Source organism: Anguilla anguilla, chromosome 3, assembly GCF_013347855.1.
Source record: "Anguilla anguilla isolate fAngAng1 chromosome 3, fAngAng1.pri, whole genome shotgun sequence".
Classification (NCBI taxonomy): Eukaryota; Metazoa; Chordata; class Actinopteri; order Anguilliformes; family Anguillidae; genus Anguilla; species Anguilla anguilla.
The window spans coordinates 62305303-62331834 of NC_049203.1; the positions used below are offsets into that span (position 1 = coordinate 62305303).

Sequence of the window (26532 nt, forward strand, 5' to 3'; positions counted from 1 at the left end):
AAGGCATCTGGACGAAAAGCACTTCAATTTGCATAGAACAAAACTTGGCAAAATTGCAGTACAAGTGAAAAGATTTATTTGGAGTTTTTGCACAAAAGGAAATGCTGTACGCGTGGGGATATGAAGACTGCATTCCTTTTTCACGTTCCATTTCACACGATATTGCAATCCAATAACTCATACTAGCCATATGATTTTCAAGATAAGGTTAATACAAAACAAATCAATATGATAATAATAAAAACATGTCTAGCTGTATCAAAAAACTCAGTATTCATATCACTGGTGTGGCCAGTCACAGAACATATTAGCAGTAAGCATTATAGTCGGTGGCATTTATCAGAAACATGTAACCAAAGATGCCTACTAGCTGTTGACACCTACTGTAGCTGCATAATTGCCTGTCTTCCCTATTGATCAATTACCAGTGCTAACTTTAGACCAAACTCTGCCATTCGCAACTGTAAAGTCTCTCCTTGGAAACCACTGGTGGGTCTTCATTTCAACAACAAATGTTTCTCTGGTTACTCCAGAAGCCTTTGCTTATGCAAGCTGAGGTTCTCTGAGGGCTAACAACACTCTTTCAGTGGATGACATGGAAATTGAAAACAACCCGCAGTAGCCGGCTCCCGAGCCCCTGGGAGGTTCATCCGGTGTCCAAGCAAAGATTTAGCAGCGTTAAGTGGCATTACTCATAGACAGAAACTTTTAGTACCTGCTGATGGGTGGTGGGACAGCAATGGTCCCCAGCAGAGTTCTCTGTACACTTTAACCAAATGCTCCCTTGCTGATGTGGGCCAGTAGCTTTCTTTACTAACTGGAGTAGCTAATCTGATAGGCACCCACCCCCCCACCGCCCCCCCCCCAAAAAAAAAAACCCTTGAAAATTCATTCCCATTTAAACCCCAAATCTCCTGTGGCCAATACTTCGGGAATTAGATAAAGGGCGCTTCAAGCATTCCAAAAATTAACCACGGTTCGTGATTCGTTTTCTTTGTGTCTTATCAAAGCTTAATTTAAAATCCATCAAAGTCTGCATAGGCAAATTAGTTTTATTTTTAGGTTATTTTAAATTTCTTTTTTTTTTTTTTTTTCAAAATGACGGCTGCGATTAACATCGTACAACTGACATGCCCAGAAATTGACCTTATTTCATTGACTTTAAAAATAATGATCTTGTGCCCCAAAAAATGACTGCCACCCCCACACCCCCGCCCCCCCAAAAATAAATAAATAAATAAATAAGCACTTGAAAACTGTTTGCAGCAGCTGAACATTATGTACTTAAACCTTATCCTGAAATCCTTTTTAAAATCCTGGGATAACTGAAAGGTGCCTTTGGGGGGGGGGGGGGGGTACGGAGACAATTTGCGAGCAGGCACAATACTAGTCACAAAATACCGAGTCCAGCCCAGCAGGGCTTTGCAGAAACACAAACCTGTGGACCCGGGTGCTTTTCAGCCTGCGCTTGCATACCATGACAGAGCCATTATCCGCCATTTCACAGCAGAGGTATTTTTTGCGTTTCGCATAAATAGGTACATAATTACATCAGCGCCGTCTTCTTAAACGCGAATGTTCAGGAAGAAAACAACTTTTGTCTCGCACCTATGCAGAGAGAAGCTAGTGCCTGTGGCCTTGCCAAGAAAGGGGGGGGGGGGGTGGGTGGGCGGGGGAGAGGAGGCGTGGCTTGTGTTTCTGGCCAACCACTCCTTTCGCCCACTGTGTTCCCAAACCCATAGCGAAAGCGCAGAGGCTGTGGTCAAAGAGATGGTTGTGAACGTCACGTGGGGTTGCAGAGCACCACGGACACTGCATGCAAAGCAGCCCCCGCTTTCACGAAGCCGACAGTCGGAGAAAAGCAATCAGCGGAATAAGCTGGGGCCACGGACAACTGACACTCCCTCCTGAAATCTGCCAATCAAACGCTTTAAGCAGTCGCAAGTGAGGTCATCAAAATCAATCTGTCTTTTTGCCTTTTTTTAACCCTTATTTTTCCACTAACTGAGACAAACAGGCACTCTAATCCTGCCACAAAGACCCCCTTTATAGGTGGGCTAAGCTGTCACGCATGGCCACCGTGTCCGGTCTTGCTATGCCACATGACTCCTTCATTCCTCCATCCGGCCTGCAGGGTAGCGCATGACCTGCACGCTACCTGGAGATCCATAAAGGAAAACGTGCTGAGGTCCAGCACATACTTCCTTCAGTGAATTCAGGTGGTCTTAACATTCCCCCCGCCCAACCACCACCATGACCCCCCACCGCATTCCACCAAAGGCATCCACAATGAATCACCACAGTTTTAAGTGCCCCTCATCGATCCTTGCAATCCTTCAGCAGGTCAATAGACAATGCCTTTCTTACACTGCTCTTTTAGTTTCTTGTGGATATCTGCAGTAATGGTGTCATTGTGTCAATTATTGGTGGGTGTTTTTTTCCCCCTATCATTTCTGTTATACACAGAAGTATACGCACACACACACATACACACACAAACACACACGCACACACACCACCTTTCCCATACGAAAATGTGTGGGTCAGGAGACAGTAGCTGTCCACGGAATCTGATAGACCAGTTCATAGAGCTGAAAATCCATAAACTAAAGATCAGCTGGTTGTTCCGCACACAGTCGGATGTAATAGCCTCCACTGTGAGGCCTTTCTCTCCAGTACAGCAAACCGCATACAAAGATAAATCTGCACATGGCACTGTATTGCTGCTATGAATATTTAAAAAAAAGGTTTGTTTTTGCCTGCAAACAAAAACAAATTAGAAAATAAACTCAGCCTAACTGGCTTGTTTGCACATTGAGTATTTATGTATTGATTAGTCTAAATAGCGACACCTGAAATGACATACGATGCAGCTGATTGGCTAGGTCATCTGGCAGGTGTTCAGGATTTGTCTTTTCACAATTTCTCCACAGGCAAAAGCAAGTGAGTTAACACAAGCCAAAACAATACATTTTGTCAACACTCCAAATTCCGCTTGGCTCTGTTGACATAACCACATGTCCATCCTCATATCTGGGTTCCCAAAGATGTTCAGGGATGCCCTTCTCACATTTAAAAATCAATGAAAGACTTTGCATAAGACCTTGAAAAGAAGACAGGAACAATTCAAGCAGTTTCTTCCCAGAGTGACAAACATAAACCAGCAATTGGCATCAATAGCTCACCCCAACCACTCACCCAAACCCCCTCCACCCACCCCCCCACCCCAACACATGAAGTACACATGCTTAACATTAAGATGGGCAATGATGATGGCAATGCAATGCAATGCATGCTGGGTGAGGGAATCGAGCATGATAGGATTTTTGTCAGTCTTATAACATACATAAACGCACAGTGAGAAATGGCAGGCCTTAAACAGCATCCCCCCTTTAAAGTCCCCACCCGCCCCCCCCCCCCCCCCCCCCCCCCACCCACCACCACCCCAAAAAAGCAGAAGAACTGGCCGCTGGATAGAGCGGGTCTCACCTCAGGCAGCGGCATGCCGTTGATGATGAGGTCGGGCTGTTGCGGGCCCTGCCCGGTGAAGTTGTGGTGATAGCCGTGGTTGGGGGCGGCATTGCGCGAGTTCTGGTTCTCCACGTTGAGGAAGGTGCTCTCGGACCGCCTGCAGCCCAGCGGCAGGCTCTGCTGGTGGTAGTCGAAGTAGTTGAGCGAGGAGGTGAGAGACGAGCAACTCACCACGTTCATCTTGTCCGTCTCCTCCACGTCCCGCGGCACCAGCCGGATGTCGTTCTTGCTCAGCTTCTTCTTCTTGCTGGACTTCTTCTGGTTGCCGTAGGAGTACTCCGCCACCCTACGCAAGTAGAAGAAACTGAACAGACTCAATATAGCAGTGTCCCGCCTGACCCCATAGGCCGCACGGCCTTGATGACCCATGACCCATGACCCGTGACGAGGCCCCAGCCATGGTTCGAATGACCTCCGGCCACCAATCAAATCGCACTGTCCGCGTCATTGGCCATTCCATGCTCCGCCATCCGCATGTCACGAACAAGCACAAGCATATGCAAACATGCGAAATCACAAAACCAAATACACACGCCACACACAGACGTGCGACACTGAAGCACATCAGCAGGGAATGCCTTTGTGTCTAGAACATCCTACTCCATCTCCCCGTCGCATTAATTCCAAGAGGACCCTCTGCAATTGTGGATTTCAGGAGATTTAAAATTCTGAACAGTTTAGCAAGCCTCTGAGGCCATTTTTGCCTGTGCTGTGCATTTCTGATTCTCATTAGCAAGAATAAATAAAATCACAAAAATAAATAAGTCAATAAAACCATTTTGGTTCTTTATGAAAGGATGCTTCCTCTCAAAACGCTTTGAGTCATGACTGTATTTTATGCACACTGCACCAGCTGCATTTAGCACAGCCTGTTCCTATCTGACCCGGGCCTGCAGCACAAAGTTCTTTAAGTGTCTCCGATTTACATATCCTTACACAACACTCTATTACAGTCTGTTTATTTTTTTTTTTTTTTAGGCCTTGCTTGGAGGAGAATTTATTTATATATTTATTGTTCCCACCATAAGTACATGCATAAAAAATATCAGGCTCTGCATAAATAACGGCCCTAACCCCAGGGGGTTCCATCTTTTTCAAATTCAACATTCCGTTTTTATTCTTTCTTAAATTTTTTTCTCCGAGAGGCTGTCTCTGCCTGCCCGCTCCTCCTCATTCCCTTTCTGCCTAAGAAGAAAAAAAAATAATAACAGCGCAAAAGCGTATCTTTGTGAGGCCATCTCAAAACTGTTTTTCTTTCTCGATTCAAAATGGGGAGAGAAACATAGCGAGCGAGAGAGAGAGAGGGAGAGAGGGAGCAGCTCAAGTCTGTTATAATAACAGGAATCAAAGTGCTTCAGTCTATATTGTTCTCCCCACTTTGGTGCCTAAATCGAAAAGCAGACAGGGAAAAATCCTTAGTGGAACCGACAGTGAACAGTAAATTGCAAATAAGTAAGAGGCAGGTTTGAGGAGGTTGCTACCTAAAAGCACTGCGCATCAATATAGATTAAAGCTCCTGGCAGGAAGAGCTGTTTTATGAGGAACAAAAAAAATTATTTGAAAAGGGATTAGGGAGAGTACTGGGAACCTGCATTTGTGTGTGGTTGGTTTTCTTTCATCCATTTTGCTCTTTTCTTACTTAGCAGTGTCGTGTCCAATATTTATATGTTGGCATTTAAGTTTGGATTCCATAACAGAGCCGCCCGCTTTAATGAGTCTAATGAGGCCTGATATTCTAATTTGGTGCGCTAGGCCGTCTGAAAGCAGGCTGTCTTGGAAGTCTTTGGGGTTAATTAGCATTTTTATGGGGAACAAGACCAGAAATTTGACACAAGGACCAGATCAACCTCGAGCAGGTGCAAAGTAGGAGGATCTGTCCTCCAGCAGCATCTGGGGTTGCCAGATTAGAATCCGCATCCATAATAATGACTCGTTTTGCATTATCTTTCCGAGAGTCCCTCAAGGTAGCTAACAGTAAAAAAAAATAAAAATTGAAGTCACTGGGACCAGTTAACATGTGCTTCAGTTACACAGAAGCCAAAGAGAAATGACATGCAACAAGCTTCGATTATGGAGTATGAAGCTCCATATTGTCAGTCTCATGCCTCGATGAATATCTGAACGTAACTGTGGTCACTATGTCTGGTTGAAATGGAATGCTGATTTTTGAATACCAAGATGAATTCAGTTTTCAGAAAACAAGGGATTGCTTTCTTTTACGTTTTATTCATTGAGTCTGTCATGGAAGATTCAATTGAATTTTGACGGTATGAAGACTCTGGTTTGAAACCACGCACTGCAACTAGCTAGCACCAGAAATGTATGCTAATATGTACAACGAATAAGGAATGGAAACCACTAATGCAGATGCAACATCTCCATTTTCTTACCGCCGTAACATCACAGAACCCGCTTTAATCTAATATGTACCTACACATCTCTCCCGCAGGCCACCTACAGAGAACAGAGCTGCGTTGAATAAACATTTACTGTGTCTGGGGGAGAGAACCAGGGTAGAACTCCTGACACTGCCTATACGTTATTTTTGGTCGCGATGTTATGTGAAGGAAAACTATGATTGCATTTAATTTATTTCTTATTGGCTGTGTTGTAAAAATTGAACTGATTCGGTTCGGCAGTGAAATATGCACTCCCACCATCACGCAAGTGTTCCGTTATAACATTACGGCCTTAGAATGTCAACAAAAGTTATGTACACACTAAAATATGCAAATGGTTTCAGGTTAAACTCACAAACGCAATTTATATGGAAATGTGGACTGGTAAAGCAGCAGTGAGAAATCAACCTGTGAGTCGGCATTATGGATTAATAAAGAGTATTTTTTATTTCTTTAAATATTAAGAAAATAATATTCTGCCCCACTGCACAAACGTGGTATAGTTTCATGTTTTAGTGACTGCATTATTGTCAAAAATTAAATTGTATTAAAATTACTTAAAACAGCTTATATGGGATATTCTCCAGATATCCAAGAGTAGGTTAATGTTTTCATTCTAATTCCACAAATGTAATTAATTAGCTTACTCTCTTGGCCTGATTAAGTCTTACCCAGAAACGGTTTAACTTTGATCGACACATTCAATTGCCGGTAATTTTGTTGTTGCGTACACAGTAAAATGTCCAGTGTTAATTTAACTCTAACAGAGTACATATAGGGTCCAAAAGGGTATCGATGACGCTGAATATACAACTGTATAGCCTATACTTTTTATTTGTTCATTTTGTCGACGATTCAAACGATTGAATTAGTAAAGAATAACATTATCGCTTGTTAATGGTAAATGTAAGCCTCGTTGCGGTTTGATTGAAAGCCCATTAATCAGCTGGAGATTCGTTCTGTGGTCAGTGTAACCAAATCTATCTGTCTAATATATATATATATATATATATATATATATATATATGTAACCTATTCTGCATTCTGCTTTTGCCCTTGTAATCCATATCTACCTGAATAATCGCTATTAATATTTTTTATTGGCAAATTATGCTGGATGGGTAATGATGGTGTGCTGTCTCTCTCAGATATCTTACATTCGGCGTTAAATTGTGATCCTACAGATCACTAATATATAATGCACCTTCAATAACGGAGGCTAAGTAAACTGCGTTTGGCATAATGTGTAAGTATTAGGCCACCCCATTTAGTATTCAATAATAGGCTATGTTAAAGTAGGCTACATATCAATATAAGTGAGGAAGCATACATGAGATTAACTTGATACATATTATGCCCGGGAAGCTCTCGGTACACTGGCGGTTTAAATGTGCTCAAAAAGACCAGTAATTTTCTGTTTAATACTATAAAACGATTAAAATATTTTTTTTTTTAAAAAACCTACTGGCACACCCTTGATACAACACATACCCGGACTGATATATGTATTTCCTCATATATCAACTGACCTTTTACTGTAAATGTATTTGAGTAGGCTACATTTATTAATTGTTGCACAGGAAGCTAATATAGAATAATTGTTGCCTTTTGTAATATTTAATATGTTTTGAAACAATTTTTCAAAAGCATATATATATATATATATATATATATATATATATATATATATATATATATCCTGTTCGTGTATGTAACCGTGCAACGAACCATATTCGGGGTGTGTTCAGTGTATTCACAGGGCTTACCAATTCGTGAACAGCGACTAGTTCGCGAGAAGGGAGGGGGAGACTGCGGGGCGTGCTCTGTAGTTTTATAAAGCCGCAGCATTCGATTGTGCGAGCAGCTGCATCAGCGATACACACACTAACGAACCATCAGATGGCTAAGGTAGACAGCGTCGTCGGGCACATTCCGTTAAACCAAATCTGACAACCCTTGAACAGATGCGCTCTTCCTATGTGTAGGATTCTTGCCTACTTCCCCTTTACGGATGTTCCTTCCATGCTACAGGTTATAGCACATGTATTCAAGACACATGCACACATGCGCTTATACCTACCTACCTATTCACCGACGCGCGCACGCACGCACACACAAACACACCGCGTGCAACAGTCATGCGCCGAAATTACAACGTTATCAGAATGTGTAGCCTCTGTCGGAGTACAATCAAGATGCAGATGAGAAATACATGCATGCCAGAAACATATTACAGATCTTAAATGGGAAAACTAGTTGAATAATAATAATAATAATAATAATTAATTTTAAAAAAGTATTTCGTTACCTGCAGTTGTACGTTCGAATTTCCTTGTTATCCCTTTTGCACTTGACTGCCACAAAAATCATTGTAACGAACAGGATGGCAGCAATAGAGCCCAGGGCAATGATGAAGATGAGGGACAAGTTTACGGGTCCGATAGACTCCTGTGCGTTCAGGTCCGGCGAGAGGTAGACTACGATAAAAGCTGAAGCAGACAAAGACGTCTTTCCATGGTCATGAGCTACCACGGTTATCTCGTATGTCGCCTTTGAATTCTCCCCAAACGTCCTCGTGGTCCGCACCTCGCCATTCACTTGGTCTATCTCAAAGAAAGCCCGATCTCCCTCCGAGATTGAATACGTTAATCTTCCATTTTCACCTTCATCATAATCGTCGGCTTTTATCTGGGTAACCAGATAACCAACCCCAGCATTTCTTGGAATGGAGACCTCGGCTGTACCGTTCACAAGCGGCGGGGTGGTCATTACTGGGGTATTGTCATTAACATCTAAAACGACAATTTTCACGGTAGCATCACTTGTTAAAGATGGGTTACCTCCATCTTTGGCCAAAACTTTGAATTCCAAAGTCCGGGTGTGTTCGTGGTTGAATGATCTCACGGCATAAATGTCACCGGTATTAGGGTTCATTGACACATAAGTTAAAATTGGCATATCTCGTACCTGGGACTGTACTATTTGGTACGTTACGGTGCCATTCAAACCCAAATCCGGATCCCTTGCTGACACAGAAAGCAAATAGGCGCCAGGGGTGTTGTTTTCCAAAATCATTTCTTGATAATGTGGTTTAGTAAAGTGAGGAGGGTTGTCATTTTCATCCGTTACTTTTACTGCAAATGATTTTGTGGTTTTCAATGAGGGGGTGCCACTGTCCTCCGCATGAATTGTCAGGTTGTACATGTCCCTCTGTTCCCTGTCCAGCCTGCCATCAACAAGTATGGTGGAAAAGCTCTCATATTCCTGCAACCTGAAGGGAACGTTACCTTGTAGCCTGCATTGCACCTTTCCGTTCGCCCCAGAGTCCTTATCTGAAACCCTAACCAGTGCTATGACGTATCCCAGTGGCGCGTTCTCACTGACTTCTACCATCTCGCTGTTCACAGATAACAGATTAATTACTGGCACGTTATCGTTTGCGTCCATTACATTTACAGTCACTTTGCAATGAGCTGGGATTGAATTGGGACCCAAATCTTTGGCTTGAACATCGATCTCATAGATATGCATTGCCTCGTAGTCCAACACTCCACTTACAGTGATCACACCAGTTCGAGGGTCAATTTTGAAAACATCCCTTGTTTTTTCTGTGACGTAATTGTTGAATGAGTATACTACCTCGCCATTTGTGCCTTCGTCTGGATCGGTTGCATTCAAGTCAATGACTATTGTGTTAATAGGAGAATTTTCCATCACGTTAACCGTGTACACGGGCTCATCGAAAACCGGGTTGTTGTCATTTGAATCTATGACTTTAATATTAAGCTGAACAGTTCCATATTTTGGGGGGTCTCCACCGTCTTCGGCAGTGATTACATAACTATAGTGAGACTGTGTTTCTCTGTCCAGCGTCTTTTCCACCACGAGCTCGGCAATCTTGGATCCATCCCCCCTGGTCTTAATCTCAAGTCCAAAGAGATCATTTGGGGTGATCTCGTATGTTTGTACACTAAAGCTCCCCGAATCCGGGTCACTTGCCCCCTCTAGGGGAAACCGGGTGCCGGGAGAAGCGTTCTCTGAAATTTCAATGTCTATGTGATCTGTGGGGAATCGGGGTGCATTATCGTTCAGATCCTTGATTTCAATTTTAATCACGCAGACTTCCATTGAGTTGGACATCACTTCCAAAGAGATGAAACACTTCGGGGTCTGTCGACAGGCTATATCCCGATCAATTTTTTGCTTGGTGATAAGATATCCTGCTGGGCTAATGTCCACCCAATGCGGCTCAGAATTGGAAATGACTCGCAACAACGGCTGGGAATCAACCATAAATCCTGCCTCTATTGCGTCCTTTACCACGTTTGCAATGAGCGTCCCCGCTTTCAGCTCCTCGTCCACCGAATATTTCAGATTGATCACAGCCTCGGCCACAGTCCAGCACAAAAGCGCTATCAAAAGAATTTGTATAAAATCCATTTCCTTAGAGGACATTGTACCTGTTGATTTTCTTCCTTAAATCTGCATTAGCACCTGCTATAATTTTGCACAACTGCGTATGCTAGAGCTTTTCATAACGTCCTCACAGTTTATATAGCTCTCATTTAATCAAAAGTTGTCACGAGAACGTCATATATTTAGACAAAGAAAAACCAATTAAGATATGGTTACGGATATAACAAGCGAGCCTCAATCTAATGAAATGTAATTTACTAAACAGTAGATCTACCTTGTAATTATATTGTATTTAATATCATTCTAACCACAGACCTTCGCATACTATGCTGGAATTGAAGTGATATCAGCAGCGACGATAACACAGTACCTTCTAAAATGGTTCAGAAAATTAATTTACAAGTTTTACAAATCAGTGTTGTTCATAATATACTACAAGCTGGTAGCCCAGACTGATTTTCAAAATCGACCATTTTGGGTAAAGGAAAAAAATGCGTATATTCACAGAATTATAGAATATGGTGGAAATGAGAATTCCGGAAAGTTAGTCCATAAAAATGAAGTGAAAATCCAAAAGAATCTGTGCGTTAAAATGTATATGTGAGGTTCTTCGCAGCATCATAAGATTCCAGATGCATCCAGATGTAATTTCAGCATTTTAGCTTAAGCGTCTACTCCGTTCAGTCGTTAAGAATATTTCAGAAAGGTTATCTTACCTTTCTTAAACTACAACGTTTACAAATCGCACGGTTTCTGGGCAGGTACACAAATCCTCATTGAGAAATAAAAACTGTAGTATTGAGCCGAGTAAATATCAAAAAATCACACAAGGATAGGAAAACGGTGCTGTTGCAGAGATACGCGCCTTAATGCTATCAGTCCAGTCCACGATTTGCCAACATTTCCTGGATGGTACGGGAGGTTTTTCTTGTACTCTCAAAAGTCTTGCAGATACCGTGCAGCTAATTAATTTCTTCGGATGTGATACATAACATTTAAAACACTATACAGGTTCCAATGCAGTTTGTGTAAAATACAAAGTCCGAAATAAGACAGCTATTGCAAAGTCATGCAGCTTTGAGAAGAAGCTGTTCGAGATAGGCTTGCGGTGAAATCAAAAGCTTTAAAAATATCCAGGCAGTTAATGATTCGCAAAATCAGCCGAGGTGTGCAGTGCAGCTGGGTCTGGTATGCTCTCTGTTCCTTTCTCCAATGCAAACTGTCGATTGTACAACCCAGTGCCTGCCGCTCAGTCTCAGCACCCGCAACCCTCTACACCAATCAGAGGCTTTACTGAGAGATGGATTGGGTGGTGGGAGGAGTTAACTGCAGCATTGAAACTCAGAAAACTTCCTTCAGTCTCATAACAGAGCGCTGTACACTGAGCGGATGAATTTTACGCACAGTATATTCTGGACAATATATACTGTGTCCAGTTTTAAAGCTACCATTGGGAATTGCACTAACTACATTTGAAAATGAGTCATCTATCTGACCCACCCGTTAGCTGCTCCACGACATGCCTTGCCGTATCCCTCGCATAATACAGTATTTGCGTCAGTTTCAACAGCTAGTTGAAAATGTGATATGTCTAGTCCTCGTTTTTTAAGCCTGAGCATGGTAGGCCATTAGTGTTCTTTTTCATCTTTGTTTAAAATTTGCTGATACGAAACGGCCAATTGTACAATATACCAACCCTCGTCGATTGAGCAAGAAGTAATGTTGTTTGTGAAGCTTCGGGCTTAAATTTTGAATGCATTTGAACAGCGATGTGGTTCGAAACAAAGACTGGTGTCATCGGGATATTACACGACTTTTTAAATGTATCTATTTATTTTCGTTTACACCCTTATATTTACCGCAAGCGCGCCACGGTATTAATGAGAGTGTGCACAGCACGTTGCGTAAAAAAGGAAAGTATACCTGTACGGCCAGAAAGACGACACAAAGTTATCGTTACTTGAAATTATGCATATCTCGGTGATGCAAGATTCCATTGAATGAATATCGACCATTTCAAGTATTTCTATTGTTAAGGAGTGCTAAATCGCTTAATTATACTTGATAGCTCTGTCGAGAATAAAGACGTTCGGAAAAGGTCCCACGCATTCATCACTTCCCTTTTCTGCTTACCCACTGATCCTGATAAGAATACAAATGAACACAGAGAGATAATATTCTCCATTTAAAACACCAAGCCGAGTAAAACAGGACACTAAAAAATGAATAGGGTACATTTTTTTCCTCTTTGTGCATTTACTTCAGCCCATGCACGCGCTGCGACTTCCCAGCAACCATTTCAAGCTTGCGTTCGTGTCGTCACTTTTACTCATAATTATCTAATTACTTGGCCCACACGCTTTTCATAAACAACTACTGGCGCAGGGAGAAAAATGCGCGTTTGATCCGTGATTGCAAATAGCGATCACGTAGCTAGGCCAGTGCAACAATTAGTCTGCTCTTCAGTAGCCTATGATAACGGTGAAATGGAAAGCTTCGTGCATTTCACTGTGCTTGACATTTGGTGAACAAAAGACAAAATGGGCTTATAAATTATGCTCTGCAGTCATGCTTTCAATAAGAATCGGGCAGATATATTTGGGTAATAACACTGGCTAATCATCATGCCATTAAGAAATCAGTTTAGAATAAAACACAAAGCCTTCTTAATGTTTTGAGATTCAGGGAAGTTCAAGATTTAGCAATATCACACTTTAAATTATCTGTTTGCAAGTTGTGGTTATTGTAAGTTAATATGCAGCTACATAGCCTAGACTACCGCTGCACATTCAAATAATCATATTTGTGAATCTGATTGTTTTTATTCAGAATTTACTCTGATTTGAAAATAATCAACTGATAGTGGCAGTTCCTGTCTTTTGTGTATGACCGAAGGTGGTTTTGTCCATTTTTAAACTGTAACAATGCGGTTGTGATAGTAAGGATGGTGCGCATGGGGCATTCCCCCACAGCAGGTTTGTTAGGGTGGTCTACTTGTACTTTCAGTCTGTTAATAGGAAACCCAGTTTGCTGTAATACTGCAGACTGCTCCTATTTAAGTGTCCATGCAGTGCTATAGGATTAGCTTCCTATCAAATTCTTACTGTGAATGAATGACAACCGATTGCTTAGGTACTCTTTTATTTAGATGCCTTGTTATTGTTATAGAATGGGATGTTGCATAGCAACAGTATACATCATATTTTGATCAAGTCCGTGACTTCTATGTTGGTACCTCAACAGTTTATGACTAACTCCAAGACAAGACATTCCTTGAACCCAAGTTTTGCACAATACCTGTAGTATATTTACATAAAAACGAGAAAATGTTTCCTACATGGTAGTTTATTTTACAGTTTATACAATATTAATTTGAACTATTGTAAAACTGTAGTGTAAAATTACGACATTAATAAGGAAATATTCTGACTGCAATCCATTAAGCCAAATGCATCTTAAGGCCAGAATAAATTCCTCCAAAGATGTAGGAGAAACAATACTGATCTCACTGCCAGAATTCTGTTCAATGGTTGTAAATTCCAATCGGTACTGAATATATATTTGTTTTGTTTTTGTTTTTTTCCATTCACACTGTTGGCTTTTGAGCTTTGGCTAAGTCCATTGCACATACAGCACCCAACATTTGATAAGTAGGTACTGACTTCAGCTCACACCATTCATGAATGGAATACAGTATTTTAAAGGCTCACATACTGTAAGTACTCTGATGTGCCAGATTTTTACTATGTATTGTCAAAACTTAAGTGCTGAGAATAATGGTGATGATGATTATTAGGTGTTGGGGAAATGAGCAGCATTCAGTAGCCTTTAGTAAAATTTTATTTTTTTATTTTATTTATTTAGACATGAGGTTTGGACTCATGTCTGGTTGCTTAGATGTCCCAGTCTCAAAATTGTCAGCACTTTGTTATCATTGCCCATCTCACACACGTTTGGTACAGTGCCAAACGTGTGTCATAAGTGTAGTATTGAAGGTAAAGTTTGATGTAAGATGTAAATCTTAAAGATCAAACAATGCAAAATACATGAACGTGAGGTTTTATTTGATTTTGTACATTTAATGTTACAATTGACTTTGCTATTGGTCCTGTTCAATGATAGTTCAACAACTGAAATATTAAAATAACTATGTTATGTTGATTAATACATCAATAGCTAAACTGCATTATACCATTCCTTCATAATATAAACGACTTTGGATATTGCAGTGAAGCACACTAGACTACCACAGCACAAAAAAGTGAGATATCAACTCATCTCCCCTAGCATTGGTATCTGTTTTTATTCATTTTAAATAGATTTTTTTAAGCAAACAACTTCAATAAATTCACTTACTTACTGTGTGATCCTGACATCAAGCGCCCCCTATTTTGATAAGTTAATTGTATTTTGTCTCTGTCGATGTACAGAGAGCCTATATAGTTTCTTTTCCTGTCCTGATGTAATAAAAATTTCCTGTCTTGTTCATTACTCAGATCAGGGACAGTGATGTATTTTTTGTGGTCTGTGGACTTGGAGATCTTACCGATCAATACGGGAAACATGGCGCCACCAGAACTGAGCAAGAGAATGAAGCCTGCGGCTGTTTTTGTCACAAGCATCCCTGCGTGTGTAAGCATGGATAGCGCCGGTGTAGTAACTTGTATCTTTGTGGGGCGGTTGAAAAACAGACCTGCAGGGTTGTTGGAAAACACACCTGTACAGTATGAAAGCTATGTCCCAGAGATATTTACCCTTCAGACATCGATTGCGGGAAGGATCTTTATTTGCCGTTCACACAGTAGCTTTGCTTTTGCAAAGAATTTAGAGTTTACTCTTGCAAACGATGGAAACATCTGAATGGCCGAACACAGCTTCCATAAAATACACACATGCAATGCCTGGTTCAAATCTCGATATATCGACACTCAAATAGTGTTTAAAGTATTCTTTGCAGACAGTTAAATGCATACCGTATGCGTATATTCAAATTAACATCAAAGAAACGCAAAGTCCCAGCGGATTCTTCAGATCAAAGACGAACCAAATGTAACTACCATACCACGAGTTCTACGGCTTATGCTTATTTATATATGAGCATAATGTACTTGTTTGTATATGCAACTACCTTTCGTGCGTCGACTAGGCTACATCAGGCACAAGTTGAACGACTCAGACATAAGCGTGGACGTATTTATTCTGATGGTTTGAAACAATGGGTTATGAGTTCAAGTTGGACAAATGATAGGAATACACGTCTTGAAACGCGTTATAGTCTCTCTCTCTCTCTCTCTCTCTCTCTCTCTCTCTCTCTCTCTCGCTCTCGCTCTCTCTCATAGATACCCCAGCCTATTTCGACAGTAGAGCGCTTTAAAAGTCACAAGGGTGACACCTAGTGTCCTTTTTATGTCTGTCTCAGTACAGTGTTCAGCTGTGTATAGATTTGGTGGGGTACAAAATAGTTCGCAAAATAAGACTAGCATATCTGAAAATTCAATGGCGTTTCCAAATGAAATTTCGCTTCTGCTGAAATCAAGTACTTCTAGACATTTTCATTTGTATAGTCGTATTTTTTTTAATAAAATGCTGTACAATATTCGTGTAAAATATTTTGAAAACATTACACGACTACATAATGGGTACTTATATTCTATACTGTAAATACTGTATCTTTGCGCTTAAACATCGATTTTCTCAGGCGTGTTGACCGACAGATCCCATCAGCGTTCCCACTGACCGTTCGTTTGGTATTTTACCCACAGCCATATCAGTGCAGTGACGATTTACATCGTTCTGGCAATGGCAAACCAGCACAAACGTGTTGTTTCTCACCCTCTTTGCTGTTAGAGGCTATTGATTACGTATGCACATTCACACCGTTATATGTCCAGTCAAATTAGTAATGTCTCTTGACTAGGTTTTCTGCCACCCTTCATTCATCCAAAAAAAAAAATGTCACGCATTATAGTCTGGTTAAAAAAACTAAGAGAAACACACTGTGTGTGAGTGTGTGTGCCTGTGCGTGTGTGTGCGTGTGTATGTGCGTGTTTCCATGTTCTGGTGTATGAAGCACGTACATAGTGCATGATTTCAAAGGGAAATCTACCATTCAAATGGACAGTGATCTAAAATGCAGACTTGGTTGGGTTGTCCATTGAAGAGCTGAGTATTAGTCTCCATGACCATTGCTGAGTAGAGCAGAACATTAACTTCCATGGGCAATATTTAAAATAAATGACATGTAAGTGGTTGTTGGACCAGGCAAAGAATGTGTAAACAGAAAAATCTCTGAAGGTTTATTTGTGCATCGAGATTCTGAGGTCATTGTTGCACGGTCTTGCACCATTCTTAAAGTAGGTGTCGTGGCGTCTTTGAAAATGCAGTGGGAGTGCTTTTTGGCCTGATGTACTGCACGGTGGTGTAATGCATAGTGAAAGATGTAAGGTTATGGGGGTTGTGCTTTTGATGTAGATTTTTCACTGTAGTTAGATGAGACAGCCACCTTTGGACCTGGCCCTTATTTAATGGTACTGTATATCGGATGTCAGTCATTCCAACATGCCTTGCTGTTCAGTCAGCCGCAATTCTAAATGCTTTTCAGTCTAAATGGCCAGCGCCTTTTCTGATACTTGTAAAAAGCCAGGAGGCTTGTGAAGGTGGAACTTTGCCTCCAGTTTTATCCTTGTTATGAATAATTAATGAGAGGAAACTAAAATTAAACTCCCAGGGTGAGTCTCTCTCTCTCTCTCTCTCTCTCTCTCCCCCCCCCCCCCCCCTCTCTCTATCTCTATTTACAGTATACATTAGATATAGAAGCCTTGATACAAATCTCTATGGGAGAATTGACCGTGTTGAATGCATGATAATTGAACTGGAATGATTTTTATTCAATTCTTAAATCAAACACTTCACGTTAGCATGAATTCTTAGATTTTCTTGGCAATCCAATGGCAAACAGATTGAATTCAGCCCTATAGCTATTAATCTAAAACTAAGTATTCACTAAAGTTCATTTTATGGTGGTGGTATGTATTAAGGCTTGCCTTTGAATCTTTAATTTGCATTCCCCTATATTTGTCTACATTGTATCATTAGAAATGTGACTATGAAATCTTATGGTTTCTTCAGTTGACTCCATTTACAATATCCAATCCATATAAAGACCATTTACAGTAGTATATATGTTACTCAATACTCACAGGGGTATTAAAGCCAGTTTTTAAAAACTGTTGTTATTTTTGTGTTATTATATCTATCACAGTCAGTAAATTGAGCTTTTTTAATGCGTCAGGTAATGGTAATAGAAGTTAAATTGTAGGAAATTAGGAAATTGCTCTCACTGACAAGTATCCATTTGGTTTCATTTATTGCGTTCATTAAAAACATTTGTTAAAAAAACAGCTATTGTTCTTCAATCACACGCCGATTTAAGTGGACTGATTTTAAGTGTTCATAGTCATTTCTTGAGGCTACTGTGCTGTGTATGATAACAGACTTTAAAGTTTTTTTATTTTTTCAATACTTATGCTTTGCCCCCCAGTCCTTATGTCCAGGATGAGTTTCTAAATGACTAATAAAATATTTAGGGAGACAAAACTTTCAGCTGTACATTACTGCAAACCCTAAGATTTTAAATAAGCAAAGAATCTATTGAACATGTCCCTAATAGCTGGTTTGCATACGTGGTGCAGCTCTTTTTGAATCACCCTTAACTGTACAGTTTCATAGCACACTTACAGTAAGACGATGTGACACTAATACTCAGGGAGCATGCTCAGTGAAGTACTGCTGAATACTGATCACATAAACCGCTACCTTGCTCAATCATTTCAATAAGAACAGGCTGCAGGAGAGCCAATTTAAAAAGCCTGCATTCTAACACTAAAGCGAGTTGCAGTTTCTGTCCTCCATGGTGGGGGGCATGACAGTTGCAAAAAAACAGAGCCATGTTGCCATTCAAAGTTCAAAAGTGTCTGTGTGTGGATGTTTGCGGATGGAAAATGGCTATTAGAAGTATCTTTAGGAGATGAAGCCCTTTTGGTTTGAGTCATTTGAAACATAGGCTTGCGTTCCGTATAAATACGTAGCTTTGAAACGTAAATACATGTAATCCGGCCAGTGCAGTGTGCAGTAGAAAGCTTTCGTAATTACCAGTCGTACTGCCTCATAGGTTTCTCGCAGTTGTACCCTGCCATTTGTTCTCCCTAGTCGGGCTGAGAGGGTTTTTGATCTTGCTGCAGTAAATGATGCATACGGATGGGGTTTTAATCTATTTCAGATCCATTCATTTTAATGGCGGAGAAATGACCATCAAAGGCAGAGAGCTCTTGCTGAGTGTTGAAAGACTGCACGAAATGGGCCCTGCCTCATCGGCAGGCTGAAGTGGAGCTGTGGCTCTGGCACAGGCCAGGCTGAATCACAATGTCCCTTGCTGGCCTTTTGAAGTTATTTGAACTGAGAGCCTGCTAATCAGAGATGACAAAAGCTGATGTCTGTTCCACCAAACTGAGTAAAAACAAATCTGGTATTATTGTTATTATTATTATTATTATTATTATTATTATTATCATCATCATCATCGCCACCATCATCATCGTTATCATCATCCTCATCATCATCATCGTCATCATCGCCACCACCACCACCAAACCATAATAATAATAATAATAATAACAATAAAAACAACAATGCCAATACCAATAACAACAAAAGCATTATTATTATTGTTTAATTGTTGTTATCATCATCATCATCATCATCATCACCACTACCACCACCACCACCACCAAACCATAATGATAATAATAATAGTACTAATAATAACGATAATAACAACAACACTAATCACAACAACAACAACAGTATAATAATAATAATAATAATAATAATAATATTATTATTATCCTGTTCTCATTCCAGAGTTGTTATCCTTTTTGCTTCTCTCCAACTGTGTGGAAGCCTGGCTGTGTTTGTGTGAACAGCTAAGCAAAGCCTCTCTGGGGTGTGCAGAGAAAGTTGGAGATAAGGCAGGAGACGGAGCTACCATGGGCTACGGGAGCCCCACAATCTCGACGTGGTTTTTGAACATTTTTAAGACGTTTTGCTTGAAGCCCTGAGCCACTGCAGCCTAAAGTTCAGACGGAATGGGTGATTATTCCTGCCAAGGCCCGGCATGGTCCTGCAGCCCAGCACCGGCACTCTGTTTGAAATGAGTCTCTGAGCTCCTCCGACGTGTTATCGCACTGCCTGCTCCTACCGTCACGTCTCTGTCCTTTCTGGGGGGGTGCGGGGGGAGAAGGGGGGGGGGGGGTGGGCACAGACTTGGCCTGCACTGCAAAAGGTCCAGGGTGATAGACAGGAGGACAGACGGATGGACAATGCCTTATTCATGTGAAAGAGTTGGCTCTGGTTGTAGAGTGTTCCTACCTACACCAGCACAAAGTTGTAACCGACTGAGGCTTTTCCTGAGCGTTATTTACTGTGATCTATGGTAGAGTTGTAGTTGTGACACCGTGGCAGATTCAATCTATCTGCAGTGCACTTTGCTCATTACGTAGGCTTGCATAACATACGTAAGTGTAAGCAAACTGATCGTGTGGTGTTAGAGAAAGTTCACAGCTTGGCACATCATGTTTAAATTGCATCTAGGAAAATATCTACTCTATACTGTTTAAAAGATTATTACTTTGATGTGACGTCCTCTGATGCCTGCTGTGTATATATAGCCACAGTTGCTATATTCAGGAAATTCATATTAAAGATTTCTTTTACTCATGTGTCTGATTTGGATGTCGTTGCACATGGAAGAAGTCCAGGTTCTGCAACATCAGCTTTAATAAATCATACTTTCAGGCCTTGTTATTCCCTTGTTTTTTTGCCAGCCGTTTAGGTCAGAAGCCCTTCAAGCACAGTGTTGTCATGTGCTGACAACATGCTGCTCTTTGGCTGAAGAATTTGAGGCAAATGACAAATGAATTATGACGCTGGGGTGTTTGAAGATGCGGGGGGAATGTTATGGTGTTTGCCATCAAAAGAAAAAATAATTTAGTATGCAGTTTGTGGATATATTAAAGCAATTTATATTTAGTAACCCCCTGACCCATTTGCTTCTGAAGTGAAATATGTTTAAGATAAACATTTTCTCTTTGTACGTGATTAATTGCAATATTTATACACTTAGATTACAATTAACGTATATGGTCCTTGCTGCGTTTATGGCTACTTTCCTGCCAATACTAAATTACGAGCACATCTCTGTAATTTAAAGCTATTAACGGCTTGTCACACCCCACACTTGCAAAAAAAGAGCACATTTATGTACTATTCCTGCAATTACCTGCAATTTAAAGTTTACTGAATGAAAACCATCATTACTTATTCATTTGGCTCAACAGTGGTTACAAATTTCAGCCGGCTCTTGAGAGAGTTGTTATGAACCCTGTAATTAATCTCACAAAAGGCTGCTTTCTATAGCTTGAACTGAATGAAAAATGACCATCTTGGAAGGCACTTCCTGACATTAATAACAATGCTCAGCTCATTAACATGAGGTGAACATCTTTTTGTTACTATTAATGGATGTGAGCATTCCTTTTTTTTTTTTTCTTTTTTTTTTCTTTTACTGTCTCGCCTGTCCCCGTCTCTGATGAAGGTGGATTTGGGTGGCTTGCATTTGTGGAATGAGTAAATAAAGCTAAGCATTAGGCAGAGTCCAGCAAACATATTCCCCAGCCCTACGGACCCAAAGCTAAAAATAGAGCCATTGTGATGTAATTGCTGCTGTGTCTAAAAGGCTGCTGGATGATTTACCTCCATCCCTCACTCCTCGCTGCCTCAACAATATGCACAATCACTGTGCACAATGCAACGTGGGAGATGGGAGATTGGCCAGATTTGATTACCACCACCACCACCACCACCACCACCCCCTAATTCCAGCCCCCCCCCCTCACCACCCCCCACCCCCCACACCCCCCCCCCTTCAAAAAAAAACATAAAATCAGCAGTCTTCGTAGACTGAGGTAGTGGTGCTGAAAATACTCTGCAGCAATGGAAAGACTCACATTCACAGCCTGCAGGAAAAAGGAAAAAAGGGGTGGAACACTGTTCCACCTGGTGCATAGTGAATTAGTTCTCTCCTCCGCTGTTTATTCGGTGTCATATCTGATTAATTTGGCGAAATGCGGGACCAAATATTTACAAATGTGAAGAAGAATGGGAGGGACCAGATACTGGCTGGTAACATCCTGAAGGCCTCTTGCCTTTGGACTCATTTCGGTTGTGTTTACAGCTGTTTTGTAGTCCAGACAAATTAGAATTGTGTAGCGGATTATTGTTATTATTATTTTTTGCTTAAATACTTAGCAAGGACAAAGGGGAGGTAAATATCCATGGGCTGTTGTGCTCCACCAGGAATTGCAGGTGCCTGTGTCCACAGTCCACCTTTGTTCAAGCAAAGGCCTCGCAAGTTAAACACCCGTGAGGGAATCGACAAAAACAACTTTGCGAAATCTTGCCGGAGAATCACGACCTGACCTTTGTTTAGCTGCATGATTAATTGTGTCCGAATTTTTAGAACTTGAGGCAGGGGAAACGACGCACTGCTTGGCTTTATTTTCTTATTTCCGATCTCGCTATCTAATCCTTTATCTAAAAATACATTTTATGAGTTGTTGTGGAAGGTTTACCTGCAGTGATTCTCTAAATCTCATGCTTACCCCATCTCTCTTTGCTGTTGCATTCACGGCTCATAGCAGGGGGGGACAGAGATTGTAGTTGAGCGGGCAAACTCATCTCTCTCTAAAAACCTGTGCATGACTCGTTCCCTTTTCTCTTTTTATCTGCGGGAGAATCGCTTTGCTGGAGTGCTTCTGCGGCTGCACTCGTAAACAAAAGTTTTCCCGAAAGCGTGAAGTCTACCAAACTTGAAACAGTTATCGCCATCTTGAAAGGCACCTCGGTTTCGTCTCTTAGAAAATAAAATTCCGGGAAAGAACTTTAGACCTGCCTAAGAAGGCCACGGGCTTTGTTTCCACTTGATAAAGGGAGCCTTTTTCACTGTGAAAAGCACAATAGTACCTTTTAACTCCCATTAACCGTATATATTTATCTCATAAGGCACCTAGGTTTTCCCTTTGAGAAGATGATACTCACGGAAAAGCACAAGCATTTTATATCTACCTACCTCAGAAGGTCATGGGTTTACTTCAAGACAGTAAGTCTTTTTGATATTAAAACATTGCCATTTCATACATCAGCTCTAAATGAATAGTGGCAATTTAAATAATTTCCAATGTGCACCATTCTAAAGACAATTCCCGCTATTGAAGTGTTAAGTGGAATTTTAATTATAACTGGACCTTCAGCATCCTGTTACTGAAGTCCAGTAGACTTCATCCATACTCAGACATAGAAATGAGTATTCACAGTTTTTATTCATTAGGCTACTGGACTTCATCTTCAATGTTGACAAGAAGGAAGCAATCCTTCTCAGAGTGCTCAGCACCTACGGAGAAGGATGCGTGCACGCCTGTGTCTGCGTGTGTTCGTGCGTTTGCGTGAGACATTAATGCTGGGTGGCCCATCACGCTGAAAGCTAACGACGTCCAAAGCTAGTTAACTTGGCCTCTCCCGGTGTCCGCGTGGCGTTCCGCGATAGCGTAGCGGCTGCGGTATCTGCACTGCGACTCAGCTGTCGATATCAATACGGGGCGACTGAATGGGCCTTTGGAATGGCGGGCAGTCCAATTTTCTCTTGCCTTAAGGAAGATTATTAATTCCCCCCCCCCCACCCCCCCCCCCTCTTGCTGGGCGTGTGTTGTCTGCATGAACGCGGACACTGACATCCCGCATTCCGGGGACTTTTCTTTTTTTTTTCTTTTTTTTTTTTTTTTTTTTTCCCTGGAATGCAATTTGTCTTCAGCCATTGGATAAAGAGACGTGCCTACCCCAGCACCGGGGCTTGGAATTAAGGAAGAAGGGAGAGAAGAAAGAAATTAGTATGGAAATTAGGCCTCTTTAAAGCCTCTGGCGATTAAAGGTGGTTTAAGATGCAGGGAGAAGGTGGCAGCTCCCTTTTCGCGGATATCTGAGGTGTATAAAACTTGGGGATATAGAGAGATTGCTTTTCTTCACAGACTCATTTCTTTCCCTGGCAGAAAGGGTCTGGATTAAGGGACTGGCATATGAAAGGCATGCCATGCTGTTTAGTGTAGCCTAATTGCACATGCCATTGGTAAGAAGCCTACAGATTTTGTGTTCTTTGCCTTTTTTGGCACATGTGTGTGTGGTGGGGGGGGGGGGGGGGGACGATTCAGTATTTAATACTTTTCAATGTTTTGTGTTATTTGACCTTTTACTGACATGGTAGCATGTCTGCAGATGAGAAGAGGGATTTGCGTTTGGGTAGCTGGACTTTCAATCCATTGTCGGCGATATGTTTTCATCCCTGACGTGGTCGCACCTTCAGAAATATAGACGGTTGTCTTGCCGGTCTTGACAAAACTGGCCAAACACACCGAGAGGAAAGTTTCTGTGCTGCAGCATGCAAAAAAAAAAAACGTGTCCAAAAGTTCCTGGCCATGTCTCTCTGGCCACCCTCCTTGAACATAATTTTCTTTCACCACTTTACTGGAACCAAGTTGCAAGGCCCTTTTCACTGTACCGTCACCTGGGGACATCTTTGGAATTGGAAGGCTTCAGAAAACACCCACACAAAGAGATTTTACCTCCTGTGACTGCCACAGAAATTCCTCCCAGCCTCATTATCCACCTATAAGTTGAGAGAAGCGTGGTTTATTAGGGCGGTTGGTGGGGGGGGCGGGGGGGGGGGGGATATTGCGTCCCTCAGGTTATAGGGGTTCCCTTCCTGTTACCCCCCTCCCCCATCGACCCTGCAAATGTTTACTAAACCCTGAGGGTCTGTCTTAACATCACAGGAATTCACAATCCAATACTCCCGGTGTGGGGTTCGGAAGAGAATTCTCCGTGTCAACATGTTGTTTCACGGCCAATTGCCCCGTGACTCAAGTAGTACTGTGGAGAGGATACTCTGCCTAAAGCTACCTGCACACTGCGCACAATTACTGTACATGCATGTAATTGCTTTGCACATTTCCAATGAACTCCTTATTACTATTTTTATTGCATTGTTTTTTTTTCCCCCCGTACCCTGCTGTTGCAATTCCAATCAGTGTTGTGTGTTTATTACTTCTGAATTAAAGTATAATGCAGCACATCAGCATTGTAGCTGTTGTGTGAAAAAGGGCACATTTTCTCAAATTATCTCCCCCATTAGATAGATATAAAACGATCTAGCATTAGCATTGGTTTGTTCCTTTACATTCAGGACAAAAAAATGTTCTGTTGAAGGTGTTACTGTCCCGAATTGTGAAAGCAATGGCTCCTGATTAATCCTCACACAAAAATGATAAGGTAAAAAAAAAAAAAATCTCAATGAAACTGATTGCATCCTTGCGAGTCAGCTTCTAGTGGAGTGGTGCATTCCCCCCTCCTTGGGATGATATGTTAAATAATGTTTCGACAGAAGTCACAGGACTGGATGGTGTGGAGAAGTAGAGAGCAGTTTGGCTAGAGACAGGGTGAAGCAGTATTTCAGTTGATTTGCTCTCCACTGTAGCAGAACAAAATCTATATATCTTTTTTAACCCACTCAACATCCCACTGAACACTCATTGTGTTAAACCACACATTGGACACCGGTGAATATCTATTTGACATCACCTATTTCTGTGAAAATATACAATGTACATTGCAAAACCTACTGAGCCTTCCTTGCAGCATATTTATGCAAAACAAAAAAAAAGAATACTCACTTCATTGCTGTTGATTCAGAAGTGTAATGGAAAATGCGCGTGGTCTTTATTCATAGGCCGAACCTTATCCATCCTGGGTCTACGTATGTGAAGTGCCTGCAGTTTCCCGAGCAGTTTCCGCAAGCGTCTGGCCTTCTGCGTCGCCGGCATTTTTTCTTTCACAGACCCACGTGTGGAGGTCTTTGAAGTGTCTCCGCTGGTTCGTTATCGTTGCGAGGCCGTTCTCCGTTATGAGTCACGCCCCGTCGTGGCGCGACGGTTTCGCACCGTGCGTCTGGAATAACAGCCTTTGTTTCTTCGGCGTGTAAACAGCGGAGGAAAACAACACCTGATGAGTTCAGCGGCTGCTTTCTCGACCGAAGACGGGCCGCGTCTGCGTGTCGTGAGCGTCGCGGGTTACCGCGTGCCAGGGGCTGGTTGCGCGGAACGTGAACGAAGTGTGAGTCAGTGTGTGGGAAGAACCTTGCAGCGCTCGGTTCAGCTGTGAACCGTTTGCAGTTGTGCCTCCCGTCCGTTTCCCTGGAATCGGACGGTACACAAAAAACGACGTGCGTGTATGTAGCCCACTGTGTGCGGAGCTGCAGTACTCAGAACTCTACAGTGTACTGTAAGTCTTTACCTTTTCAGACTCTCTGCTCCGGCTGATCTCAATAGGGAATCGGACGAGTGCAAACCAGGACACGGTCTGGCCACCTGGGACTCTGATGTGTGGGGGGGGGCCCAAAGATCACAAGTGAACTTCTTCTACCTAAGCCTGCCCCCCCCCCCCCAACCTCATTAAATCTGCCCAATAGGAAACACTGAACTGCTCTTTAGGCCACCTGCTACAATGAGGAAATGGCTCTAACATTCATAGGGACTCAGTGATTCAGTGGCTGGACTCCTGATATCCTGGATATCCTGAATGTTGTGGGTTCAGCACCAAGGTGAGGCATTGTTGGTGACAGTGTGCTCCTGAGGTGACGACATTGTGTCCTTCAGCAAAATAATAAACTGAATTACTTCTGTTATTGTCAGGCTTTCATCATGAGCAATGTGTAGAATGAAGAGCTTGCTAAGTTATGCTAAGTTATTTAGCACGGTTAACCCGCGTCTGTTACAATGGGACACCCTTTTAGATGCCGAACATCAGGTATTAACCTCTGTGTGACTTCAGGCACACATTGCAGAAGTTCTCATAAATATTCATTTGCCTGCACTTCACAGCTTTTCACTGAGTTAATGTGTGCTAACGGCTTCCGTCCTTCCTTTATTTCTTGGAATTGTGCTCTTGCAAAAATACTGCTCCATGTTTAAGTGCGTGTGAGAGCATTTCAAACTTATTCGGTGCTCGTGTTTCATTGATTCACGTA

The 26532-nt window shown here is 41.8% G+C and overlaps 1 protein-coding gene across 4 annotated transcripts in view; it reads right to left on the minus strand.

Moving 5' to 3' along the window:
- The window catches only part of pcdh19 (protocadherin 19), a 60105-nt gene extending 48521 nt beyond the window's left edge, over positions 1 to 11584 (minus strand). Inside the window, exons 1-2 of one of the 4 annotated variants that reach the window (XM_035409065.1) lie at positions 8239 to 11584; positions 3703 to 3817 (exon numbers count right to left, since the gene is read on the minus strand). In XM_035409065.1, the coding sequence (XP_035264956.1) occupies positions 3703 to 3817; positions 8239 to 10385 (2262 nt within the window). In that variant the 5' untranslated portion in view covers positions 10386 to 11584. Of the gene's footprint in view, positions 1 to 3489; positions 3836 to 8238 lie in introns of all 4 variants that reach the window. The other 3 variants (XM_035409063.1, XM_035409064.1, XM_035409062.1) reach the window with 3 other exon arrangements.
- Positions 11585 to 26532: the final 14948 nt, after the last annotated feature.